General features: G+C 39.7%; 1 protein-coding gene across 1 annotated transcript in view; it reads left to right on the top strand.

Moving 5' to 3' along the window:
- Window positions 1-14,005, top strand: part of Slip1 (SLo interacting protein 1) — a 279,953-nt gene that overhangs the window by 228,773 nt on the left and 37,175 nt on the right. The window contains exons 7-8 of the mRNA XM_068386361.1: window positions 11,121-12,042; window positions 13,613-14,002. Of these exons, the coding sequence (XP_068242462.1) occupies window positions 11,121-12,042; window positions 13,613-14,002 (1,312 nt within the window). The remainder of the gene's footprint in view (window positions 1-11,120; window positions 12,043-13,612; window positions 14,003-14,005) is intronic.

Consider the following 14,005-nt stretch of genomic DNA (forward strand, 5'->3'; position numbering starts at 1 on the left):
AGACTTAACCCAGTTTAGGAATCTAAGGAGAAGGATAGGGGAGGAGCCGTTACATATCCTCTCCCCTCATAGTATTGTCCGTCTTTGATGAACCCATTCCACATAGCTGCATAACTACTGTGACAAGACTCATACGACTAGGCATCGGGGAGGGACAATGTAACAAGTGGGCCATCAGGACAACATGGCTATCTCACTCAAAAATAGATTTTTCCCATGTCAAAATCTTTTTTTTGGGCTGAGCCAAGTCGTCCTGATGGAAGTGTACCAGAGAATTACCTATGACTCGATAGGAAGCCTCAAAGAGAGAGGTCCCAATACTGAAATGCACTTACAGGTTTACTCCGTCAAGGCATAGGTATCACTCTCAACTATATATCCCAAAAACGTTCGGAGGCAATAAGGACCAAAGGATCGCCCCCTGCAATTGAAAAATCTCCTGAGTCTAGTGTCGGGAACCCTAAGGAACCCGAAACTGAAGGAGGCATCGTAGGTAAGGTGTATGGAACCAAAACTCGCCAGGATACTAAATCCAATTATGTTCAGGAAGGATAATAATGAGATGGCACACTAAAGTTATCACCACTACGGTAATTATAATTATAATTGTAAGGCGTAAAATAAAAAGGCACGTAACAATTTACAGCCCTTTACTCACAAGAATCAGAGCTCCTCAGGGGTCATACAAACTACCCATAGATCAAGACCTTCCGACATGTTCCAAAACCAATCCATGGAGGTTTGCGGAGCTGATGCCGATTTTAAACGACAAACCCTACATCTCAGAGAAGGTGGGTGCTGTTCCTTTGGAAAAAATCCAATTTTGGCCAAGCTTTGGCGCTTTCCCTAACTGTTTCGTTAGACTGAAGGATGAACCAAGGTCAAGAAAAGGAACGGAATCAAAGGAGGTTATGATTCTCGACCATGGTAAAGCACAGGCTATCCTATCAAGTAGCATAGAAAAGGCGGGTTACTCGGTGTCGAAGGTATTCACACCAGGTAACAGGCACTCTTCCTTTCTTGCTCCTGCTTCAATATCATTCCCCTTTACGAAGAGAGCATTTAAATATGTCACCGAGGCAGTGGAGGCAGGTAAACCGTGTCCTACACTCAAGGAGTGCGACCCTCTGTCTCTAGCCTTTCCCAGACAGGAGAAGAACTGGAAGGAAGCCGATTTAACCTTTTCAGTAGGAAGACTTGTGGCGGATGTCGCCAGTCGACAATCTAAGGAAAATCTCCCTAAATTATCCGAGTTTCTCTTACATGATGAACAAGAGACAAAGGAGAGACTTGCAGCCTCCCTATCTTTAGAAAACTACATAGAGTTCTGTTCAGCTCATCAAGATACCCCAGACATGCTCAAGGTCTTAGCTAAAATACATATGGCTACCATGGTAAAAGACCTTTATGCCTTTATAAAGGCTAGAAGAACATGTAGGGATGAGGTAGTCAGGAAAGTGATTAAGAACGCCACCACGGAGAAAGTAGGACTTCTCCAAAATTGGGCATCCTTTCAAAAAGAGAGTCTTCCACGGTTGTGGGTCGCCAACCTAAGAGGAAGACGGAAAGGTCTGGATATTCATTTCGAGCTGTTCAACAACATCCCACAGTTGTAGTGACCATGCTGCTACAGGCAGGTGGTCGAAAATATAATCCTACTGATCAGTCGAAGCATAGAAATGCTTCTTGTAGGAGGGAGGTTCCTTTAGGATTGCTGGACCTTCGATCCTTGGGTCCATGGCCTAATCAAGATGGGACTAAGATGGGAGGTGGAGATGTCTCTACCATCATTTCCTCAACTCCTCCTATAATCCAAAACCCTCCTTGAGGAGTTTACCTGAGAGCTCTAGAGCATACAGGTGGTAAGGAAACTATAGTCCACCGAATTCCAGGGAAGGCCGTTGTGTGTCTACGAAAAGGACTCAAGAAAATTCAGAGTCATTCTGGACTTGTCGCCAGTCAACAAGTCCAAATAAAACAACGAGTTCAGAATGTTTATCCTTCTGAACATAAGGACCCTGTTGCTAAAAAGGGTGCCCGTAGTCTTACCAGACCTGAAAGTCGTCTATTGGCAACTTATAGTCAATCATCCTCTCCCTTCCTATCTAGGATTCAAGTTACACAAAGTAACGTATTTCCTAGGAAAGATACTTGTCAGACTAGACACAGTCCTAGATATCTTCATAAAATTGGCAGATACAGTCACGCAATAATTAAGCCCAGGAAAGGTTCAGGCAACAATGTTCCTGGACGAGAGGCTGGGGTGGGCAGCACCCAAGGTGGCTGGTCTATGAACATCCAAGGAAATTATCCGGTCCCCGGAACATCGCGGATGCAAGATAGGCTTCAAGAAGTCTCGATTCTCTCCAGCTCAAGGGTTTCAATGGCGAAAAAGCCATTGAAGCCTGTGGTCACACCAACTCTCCTTTCCTTTGAGAATGTAGAAGGAGATGGCAAGGTCGGTCAAGAGACTGGTAATCAGTCAGATTCCCAAAACGCGAACAGGGAGGAGTTCTGATCTCTCTCCAGTTTGCAATAGAGACAGACCCAGTGCTAAGAGCACTGCCGCAAGATGCGTTGAGAGTCTGGAGAAAACAAGCATCAAACGCTTGAAGAGATCTAAAAAGACCGATATCGGTCCTTCCTTAATTGCTTCCCTAACTAAGGTCAAAGCCCGAAAGTCCCAAGACCATGTTGGTCCTGTCATGAGTGGGGAAACACTCTCCACGCAGATTAGATTGTCTGCGGCAGATCTGGGACTCCGAAGCGATAACGAGACGCTGCAATCGACGATGCTAGAGAACGTTTCATACAGTCTAGGTGTAGTTAACCATCCCTTACCTAAAGGGATGGCACCTGTCAGCAGTTCATATACAACCGATCCACAATGTGACAGTGGATGCTCTACTCAGGCTCAAGCCGATAGAGTTAGAATGGTCCACGGACGCAGACCTATTCTCTCCCAGATGGGAACAAGTCCCCGAACTGCAGTCCAACCTCTTGATTACGAGCGTCGTCAAGGAACTACCTCGATGCTTAGCCCCATACGAGGATCCTCTAATAAAAATGACAGACATCATGTCTCTGAAATGGAAGGGATAGACTTAGGATTTCCAGTTCATCCCATCCAATCACCTGCTGAGAGTCCTCAACATGCTGAGATCCTTCCAGGGAGGAGTAGCTCTGTTGTCTCCCAAGTAGCCCAAGAGCAATCTGTCCTCTTTGAGGAAGGAACGGAGGCTGAGGCTGTCCCTAGTTCTGAACCCAGGACTACTTCAGAAGGTTCAGAGATTAATTGCCTTCAATTTATCACAGAGAACCCGAACCCTTCATTGCATGATTTTTTTCCCCTAGCGGTTAGGAAAAGATTTGGGATCTCAAAAAGCAATATAGAATTCTTAGAAGAATACAAGTCTAAGTCAACTAGAAGACAATATGAGTCATCATGGAAAAAGTGGGTTGCTTTCGTAAAAGCAAAAGGACCGAAAGAGATTTCAATGAACTTCTGTAAGTCCTTCTTTATCCATCTTAATAACCAAGGTTTGGCAGCCAACACGATAACTATGTGCAAGTCAGCCTTGACTAGACCTCTTCTATATGCTTTTCAAGTGGACTTGGCGAATGAGATCTTTAATAAGATCCCGAAGGCATGTGCAAGGCTTAGGCCTGCAGCACCACCAAAGTCCATCTCTTAGTCTTTGGACAAGGTCCTACATTATGCCTCATCCATGAACAATGAAGATTGTTCGCTTAACCCAAAAGGTTATTTTTCTGTTCGCTATAGCCTCAGGGGCTAGAGTTAGTGAAATAGTGGCCCTGTCTAGAGATGAAGGCCACATTCAGTTCGCAGAAACAGGAGAACTGAATCTCTTCCCTGATCCAACCTTTCTCGCTAAGAATGAGCTACCCACTAAAAGGTGGGGTCCCTGGAGAATCTGCCCTCTGAAGGAAGATGTCTCTCTATGTCCGGTAGAGTGTCTAAAGGTCTATCTTCGTAGAACTTCAGACTTCAGGGGTGGACAGCTCTTTAAAGGAGAAACCTCTGGATCAAACTTATCCCTAAAACAACTGAGGGCGAAGCTCGCCTACTTTATTCGTAGAGCGGATCCTGACAGTACTCCCGCAGGTCATGATCAGGGAAAGATTGCTTCATCACTGAACTTCTTTCAGTATATGGACTTTGAGAGTCTTCGTTCATACACCAGATGGAAATCATCCAGAGTGTTTTACAAACACTATGCGAAACAGGTCCATGAACTGAAGCACTATGTAGTGGCGGCAGGTAGTGTATTAAAACCTGCCCCATAATTACTGTCATAAACAGTTAATTGCTTGGGACTTTGAATGTCCTCGCTCATATACTGGATGAGAATCATCCAGAGTGTTCTACAAACACTATACAAAGCAGGTCCATGAACTGAAGCAGTATGTGGTGACGTCAGGTAGAGTATTTAACCCTCCGTCTAATTCTACGATGAACAGCTAATTGGCTGGGATTGTCAATTAAAGGGAGAAGGGGTCATCTCTCTGAGTGTGACCTCCTTTGAATAAGTGTTACCATGGTGACACTAACTTTGTTAAAAAATCCCAGGTGTGGAATTATACAGATAGCACTAGTGCCGTGTGTACGTAGTACATAGTGTCGATAGAAGTAACCGGTACAGGAATTATAAAGAGAAATTTTATTATAAATTTTTTCAATCTGAGTGGCTTCGATTAAAAGTCCAGAGTATGTACTCTTCATATATTTGTATACTCACAAACAATTGATATAAGAAACACTGATTAGTATTCGGTAATATTCACAAACTACGAGACAGTTTGTACATCTAGTGTATACTTATGTTTGTTCATACAATATATGCTAACCTTGAGACCCCTTTTCTACTGTCTAGAATGACTCTTTCCTGTAGGGGGCAGGAAGCACTAACATCGTGTATGATTAGTGATAATGACGGATAACGGTAACGTCATTTGTCTCGATTGGTCCAAATGATCATTGAAATGTTGTCCCAAGGTTAAGGCACTGATGAAAATCCACAGATACACTAATGCTCTGGTATGCTTCCATCAGGACGACATGGCTTGAGCCCAAAAAACGGATTTTGAGTGAAGCGAAAAATCTATTTTTGGTCGAGATCGCCATGTCATCCTGATGGTCCCACCCTTCTTTTCTAAAAAGAAAAGATCTTCACAGTATCCCTCCCTGAGGCATTGTATCTGTAGCACCACGCTCAATGCTACAAGGAATGTCCGCCATCTTGGGAATGGCGCTGTGGTGGTGGTCAATAGTAGTACGATAACGGGGGTAACCTTGATACGGCCCCCGTTCTATTCTGCCACGTCCCCCTCGAAGCGTAACGCTATTAGGGGTGCAGATTGCTATGTGGCAGGTCAAGACTAAGTCCTCTGATATTATGCGATTTATTTGAGAGGAAATTTAAGGATATTCGGTCCAGGAGTTAGAATTCTGGGCCCTGAAGGTGTAATTCCCCGGGAATATCTCTGTAGTAACATATATCCCTTAGGAAGCTACTTTAGGAACTTCCATCAGGACGATATGGCGATCTCACCTAAAAATATATATATATATATATATATATATATATATATATATATATATATATATATATATATATATATATATATATATATATATAACAGATTTTGAGTGAAGCAAAAAATCTATTTTTGAGTGAGATCGCTATGTCGTCCTGATGGAAGTTCCTAAAGTAGCTTCCTAAGGGATATATATATATATATATATATATATATATATATATATATATATATATATATATATATATATATATATATACATACATCATACATATACCAAAGGCACTTCCCCCAATTTTGGGGGGTAGCCGACATCAACAAGAACAAACAAAAAAAAAGGGGACCTCTACTCTCTATGTTCCTCCAGCCTAACCAGGGACTCAGCCGAGTTCAGCTGGTACTGCTAGGGTGCCACAGCCCAACCTCCCACATTTCCACCACAGATGAAGCTTCATACTGCTGAGTCCCCTACTGCTGCTACCTCCGCGGTCATCTAAGGCACCGGAGGAAGCAGCAGGGCCTACCGGAACTGCGTCACAATCGCTCGCCATTCATTCCTATTTCTAGCACGCTCTCTTGCCTCTCTCACATCTATCCTCCTATCACCCAGAGCTTTCTTCACACCATCCATCCACCCAAACCTTGGCCTTCCTCTTGTACTTCTCCCATCAACTCTTGCATTCATCACCTTCTTTAGCAGACAGCCATTCTCCATTCTCTCAACATGGCCAAACCACCTCAACACATTCATATCCACTCTAGCCGCTAACTCATTTCTTACACCCGTTCTCTCCCTCACCACCTCGTTCCTGACCCTATCTACTCGAGATACACCAGCCATACTCCTCAGACACTTCATCTCAAACACATTCAATTTCTGTCTCTCCATCACTTTCATTCCCCACAACTCTGATCCATACATCACAGTTGGTACAATCACTTTCTCATATAGAACTCTCTTTACATTCATGCCCAACCCTCTATTTTTTACTACTCCCTTAACTGCCCCCAACACTTTGCAACCTTCATTCACTCTCTGACGTACATCTGCTTCCACTCCACCATTTGCTGCAACAACAGACCCCAAGTACTTAAACTGATCAACCTCCTCAAGTAACTCTCCATTCAACATGACATTCAACCTTGCACCACCTTCCCTTCTCGTACATCTCATAACCTTACTCTTACCCACATTAACTCTCAACTTCCTTCTCTCACACACCCTTCCAAATTCTGTCACTAGTCGGTCAAGCTTCTCTTCTGTGTCTGCTACCAGTACAGTATCATCCGCAAACAACAACTGATTTACCTCCCATTCATGATCATTCTCGTCTACCAGTTTTAATCCTCGTCCAAGCACTCGAGCATTCACCTCTCTCACCACTCCATCAACATACAAGTTAAACAACCACGGCGACATCACACATCCCTGTCTCAGCCCCACTCTCACCGGAAACCAATCGCTCACTTCATTTCCTATTCTAACACATGCTTTACTACCTTTGTAGAAACTTTTCACTGCTTGCAACAACCTTCCACCAACTCCATATAACCTCATCACATTCCACATTGCTTCCCTATCAACTCTATCATATGCTTTCTCCAGATCCATAAACGCAACATACACCTCCTTACCTTTTGCTAAATATTTCTCGCATATCTGCCTAACTGTAAAAATCTGATTCATACAACCCCTACCTCTTCTAAAACCCCCCTGTACTTCCCAGATTGCATTCTCTGTTTTATCCTTAATCCTATTAATCAGTACTCTACCATACACTTTTCCAACTACACTCAACAAACTAATACCTCTTGAATTACAACACTCATGCACATCTCCCTTACCCTTATATAGTGGTACAATACATGCACAGACCCAATCTACTGGTACCATTGACAACACAAAACACACATTAAACAATCTCACCAACCATTCAATTACAGTCACACCCCCTTCCTTCAACATCTCAGCTTTCACACCATCCATACCAGATGCTTTTCCTACTCTCGTTTCATCTAGTGCTCTCCTCACTTCCTCTATTGTAATCTCTCTCTCATTCTCATCTCCCATCACTGGCACCTCAACACCTGGAACAGCAATTATCTCTGCCTCCCTATCACCCTCAACATTCAGCAAACTTTCAAAATATTCCGCCCACCTTTTCCTTGCCTCCTCTCCTTTTAACAACCTTCCATTTCCATCTTTCACTGTCTCTTCAATTCTTGTGCCGGCCTTTCTTACTCTCTTCACTTCTTTCCAAAACTTCTTCTTATTCTCTTCATATGACTGACCCAGTCCCTGACCCCACCTCAGGTCAGCTGCCCTCTTTGCCTCACGTACCTTGCGCTTTACTTCCACCTTTTTCTCTCTATATTTTTCATACTTCTCTATACTATTACTCTGCAGCCATTCTTCAAAAGCCCTCTTTTTCTCTTCCACTTTTACCTTCACTCCTTCATTCCACCATTCACTGCCCTTCCTCATGCTGCCTCCAACAACCTTCTTGCCACATACATCACTTGCAATCCCTATATCTATATATATCTATATATATATATATATATATATATATATATATATATATATATATATATATATATATATCTATATATAGATATACATATATACCTATATATACAGTATATGTCTATACATATATCTCATATCTATAAATATATCTATCTATCTATCTATATATATATATATATATATATATATATATAGATAGATAGATAGATATATTTATAGATATGAGATATATGTATAGACATATATTGTATATATAGATATATATGTATATCTATATATAGATATACTGTACATATAGATATCGATATATATAGTATATATATATATATATATATATATATATATATATATATATATTAAATATACATATATAAATATATATATATATATATATATATATATATATATATATATATATATAGATATAGATATACAGTATATATATTATACATATATATATATATATATATATATAAATTATATATATATATATATATATATATATATATATGTATTTGTATATAGTATATATATATATATATATATATATATATATATATATATATATATGTTTGTGTGTGTATGTATAAATATTTTTATATTCATCAATTTACCTCAAGTATTTAGGTACTTTAAATTTCTTTCTACTACAGCTCAAGACTGCTAGTCTAGGAGGTATGGTTGTCCACACACGTAGGCCCGACTTGTTAATAACCTTTTAGTTTAATTTTTATTTTGTATGCCAGATGTTTAGAGTTAGAATTATTTTTGTCCCCTGGAGTTGCAAGATTTCTCCTTGTATTCTGAATGAGCTTATTGCTTAAAACTCACAAACCACAAGTGTTTCAAGCCTGTCCTAAATTAGAGATGGCACTTCAAGACCACTGGCCTATGCATTGAGATGCGCTTTTGTTGGAAGAAGGAAGCCGGGCACGGCTGACCTGATCTTGACCTCACAAAGTTACAGGCCACAATGCTAAACGTTACTGCCAGGGTCAATTGCTCCCGAGTCAACTTCATGCTCCCACTCTCCCCCACTAGCCTGGCCCCCTGCACATTAAGGATCCCAGATTCCACAAAGGACGAGGACAAGTAGATACCTTGAGCGGTCACTTATTAAGGAGAAGCATCCAGTTCCACAGGAACCTCTGATCAATACTTGGGCGAGTAGGAAGGGGCCATTGATTCCGCTAAACAAGTGCAGTAGGCCTAGTTAGGTAAAATTGAAGACTGCCATTCTCTGGACACGGGCGCCCAGGATAAAAAATCTTGTGAGTTCAATTAATGGCCATTCCCACTTCAGATAAGTTTCTATTTGTCCCTTAAGTTAAGTTTAGGTAATATTCCTGCTTGAGGGTACACTCGGCCACACTGTGCTATCTTATATCTTATTTCTTTTCCTCTTGTTTTGTTAAAGTTTTTATAGTTTATAAAGTGATATTTATTTTAATATTGTTGCTCTTCTTAAAATATTTTATTTTTCCTTGTTCGCTTTCCTCACTGAGCTATTTTCCCTGTTCAAGCACCTGGGATTATAGCATCCTGCTTTTCCAACTAGGGTTGTAGCTTAGCAAGTAATAATAGTAATGATAATAATTACATTTTTCGTGCTGCGTGCATGGAAATTAATGTTATTTTACCCTTTTTTGTGTTGGTAATTGCTTGAGGTCACTGACCACATGTTGGGATCTCACAGTAGCCTACCACATAAGTTATTTACCATAAGATTTTGATTTTATTTATTTCGTTTGAGGGTTACTCCCACGTGTTCATTCAGTTTATCAATTCCAATTTTTTGTGTTGTAAATTGTGGTTAATATTTCATTTATTGATTTTGCCATTTGAATAAATCATTATTGAGTTAATCTGATTCTCTTCTTTACTGTAATAAATTAATTAGAATACTGTAGATTACAAACATTGGTATCTTTTAACCCTATTATTTGAATTCTACCAATCTATAGTATAGTACGGGTCAGATGCACCCGAGATGTTGAGAGTAACCCACTGTAGGTATAGGTAAGTTGGTATAACCGAGTGTACGCTTCATTAACTTAGGACTTTGAAGGTGAAGATCCTCATTTAAGTTTACTTAAATACAGCACTGCTCCCATTCATTGCCATTGTCTCACTGGGGTCCCTGGGACGGAGCCGAAACTGAGCCTAGAGTGTAGATAACCTTAGACCTGACAAAGCTAAAGTAGGCCATCAAATTACTTTTATTTCACGTGTGGAGTTTTCAGCCCTCTGGACAGAGTACAATTTCTTTTTTTTTTTTTGCATGTAGAGTGAAGGTTTCTGAACTGCGTCATCAAAGTTATTAACAGGGTGTTTGTGCCTTGAGTGATAGGACTCCTTTTCCTCCCCCGCTGATCTTTGCCTTGACGTAGGGAGACTTTCCCGGTACAACAAGTTCCCACTCAACAATTAAATAAAAACTAATTTCTCCACATATATATACATATACACACACACACACACATATATATATATATATATATATATATATATATATATATATATACAGTATATATATAAATATATATATACATGTATATATATATATATATATATATATATATATATATATATATATATATATATACATATATATGACACACACACATCCACAAATGGCATTTGAGTAATCTCTCCCATTGTTCCATTTTTAATCCTGACCTGACACTTTACTCTCAGTATTCTACTGAGAGCTTTGTTCTCAAATCTACAAAATCAGTTGGATATTGTTTCATTGTCATGCACTGACTCATGTCCATACAGTAACACAACTGTATTACAATAGATAGAACTCAAAAATGTAATTTTATAAGTAGAATTCTCTGAAATGATAAAATTACAAAAGCATTTTTAATCTTGGGAAAAATTCCAATATAGTGTTACCAATATACAGTAGATAATATTCTCGAAGAGTGATACTGTACATTGCAATTAGTAGTATTTCATCATCACATAAATGCCAAAGTGTTGAGATGTTCAGTTATGATATACTTTTTTTTTTTCAATTCCTCAGATCTCCAGCATTATCCATGCAAAGTACTAGTAGTACTGTCAAGAAGCCTATTCTAGAGGAAGCACAAGGTAACACCACGCGATCATCATCACCATCTTCATCTTCATCCTGTGAAAGGAAACCAGCAAAGAAATGTTCATCTGCATCATCAACCTCCTCCAAGGGCTCTCAAGGAAAAAGCAGTAGTGTATGCTGCTCAACGATAGACAAAGAGATGCATGCTCTTGATGCTCAAATGGCTGACCTGGCCCACCAATGTGAGCAGTTGGAAGCTAACCACAAGAATGACCAAAGAGTTCAGGAAACACACCAGAAGCAAATTTACCAAAAACAGCAGCAAAAAGGAGTTGAAAAGGGTTCTTTCTGCAGGCCACCTGCAAAAACCCCATTGCCAGTGGGGTCTGAATCTGACCATATATACGAGTCCATTCCAGATGTGGTAGAATCTGATGAACCCATCTATTGTGTGCCATACGAGCCTGGTCAGACCTCTCGTCGTAGTCAACAACCTTCCCCAGTCTCACCATCAAAACGTCAACATCAAAAGATGCCTACTCATCAACCTCAGCTCCAGCATTTGAGTAGTAGTCGTAATACCCGAGGTAGTGGTACAAGTAGTAGTAGTGCTGGAAGTATCCGAGAAAATCACTTAGAAGAGAAACAACAGTCAGTTGATAAGTGGGTTACAGAAAATCCTCAGTCATGTTCTCCTTCATCAAATAAGTCCTCACCTCCTGTCACTAATTCCGTGAAACGTCCTGATGTGCCCCAGGAGGAACGGGACTCATCCTCTGCCTACAACACAGGGGACTCGACGGGAAGTAATCATAGACCAGCATTAGAACTTAGTTTGGTACAGGATCCAAAACTTCGGCAATCCACCCTTACACTTTGTCCTCCAACTCATGATCAATCACTCCAAGTAAGTTTTGTATGGTATTTTTGCTATTTTTTATTACTATTTATTTTCATTAGCTTTTGGGTTTTGTGCATTCCACGAAGTTCAGGAAAAAGTTACTGGTATATCTTGGAACACATTATTTTTTTATTGGTTAGTAAAATTTTTACACATCATGTGTTACATTTCTAGTTAGTTTATGCACAAAAACATGTTTAGTGTCATTATTGCTTGTATATTACCTTCCACAAATGTATTATTTATTTTTTTAGGCAACATCTTGCAAATCAAAGTCATTTCCACCATACTTAATAGAACTGTAGTATCGCATTACATGTATGGATTATAGTACATGAAGTGAAAATGGGCTTTCCTTTAGAAATTCTTGCTACTTATACTTGTCGAAATAAGAAATGATACTGACACTTCTCAAGAGGAATGCTGTAAATGGTTTAATAAAAAGCTCAAAGGTTTTATCTGTGTTAGAGTAAGAGAAGTGGGAAAATGGTAGAGCTTATAAAGTCTTTGTACCTATTTTATAACTTATGTAAATGTCGCAAACATTTCCCAATAGGAAACAAATTTTTCTTGGATAAGGATTTTTTGTATTATAAGTTTATCATCATCATCATCATCATCATCATCATCATCTCCTCCCACGCCTATTGACGCAAAGGGCCTCGGTTAGATTTCGCCAGTCATCTCTATCTTGAGCTTTTAATTCAATACTTCTCCACTCATCACCTCCCACTTCACGCTTCATAGTTCTCAACCATGTAGGCCTGGGTCTTCCAACTCTTCTAGTGCCTTGTGGAGCCCAGTTAAACATTTGGTGAACTAATCTCTCATTTGGAGTGCAAAGAGCATGCCCAAACCATCTCCATCTACCCCTCACCATGATCTCATCCAAATATGGCACTCGAGTAATCTCTCGTATAGTTTCATTTCTAATCCTGCCCTGCCATTGAACTCCCAATATTTTTCTGAAGGCTTTGTTCTAAAATCTACTAAATCTGTTGGAGATTGTTTCATTGTCATATCCCGAGTCATATCCATACAGTAACAAAGATCTCACTAAACTGAAATATAGCCTGATTTTTATATGTAATTTTAGGCGATTTGATTTCAGAATTCTACTTACCCCAGCCATTGTCTGATTTGCTTTTTCCAATCTTCCACTAAACTTCAATTCTAATGACCCTGTATTGAAGATCATATTTCCTAAATACTTAAATGATTGTACCTCATTAATCCTTTCTCCTTCCTATGATATTTCATCTTCCATTGCATATTCCATTCTCATCATCTCTGTCCTTCTTCTATTTACCTTGAGTCCAACCTCCTGTGATATTTCATGCATTCTGGTAAGCAAGCATTGGAAATCCTGTGTGTACTGCTGATAAGGACAGCATCATCAGCGTGCTCTAGGTCAGATAATTTCCTATTATAAATTTAGATCAATATTACTTTGTACTGCATTTAATTAGAACATCTGTTAATGCTTTTCTAGTTCATAAATTTTAGGTTTCATCAAGTTAGAGCATTATTTTAATAAACATTAAGGAAATTTTTAGTTTTATGGTTTTTCTTTCAGGTAAGTCTAGAATCTGACACATACTCCGCCATATCATGTGATAGTTGTCGCAGGTGTATGCGACTACCTCCAATCCATGCTGTGCATGCATTTAGAGCAAGTGGTCATAACCCGGAAGCAAGTCATCACAATAGTTCAAGTAATCATAAGGCCACCCAACCTGATTGTGAAAGTCATCGTAACTATGTTACATTTTTACCTGCTCAAACAATGTACACGAATGCTGCCAATCTGCAGCAAACAATATGGTTACAACAGCAGCTGTTTAGACAAGCATTGCACAAAGGAAACAGCACTACACCCACGACTCCTACAGGGTTATCCTCGGGTCTTCCACCGAAAGTGCCCCCCAAGCCATCTTCAGATCAACCTGTGAAAATGGAATGGAAGGTG

The sequence above is a fragment of the Palaemon carinicauda genome, chromosome 1, assembly GCF_036898095.1.
Source record: "Palaemon carinicauda isolate YSFRI2023 chromosome 1, ASM3689809v2, whole genome shotgun sequence".
Taxonomy (NCBI): Eukaryota; Metazoa; Arthropoda; class Malacostraca; order Decapoda; family Palaemonidae; genus Palaemon; species Palaemon carinicauda.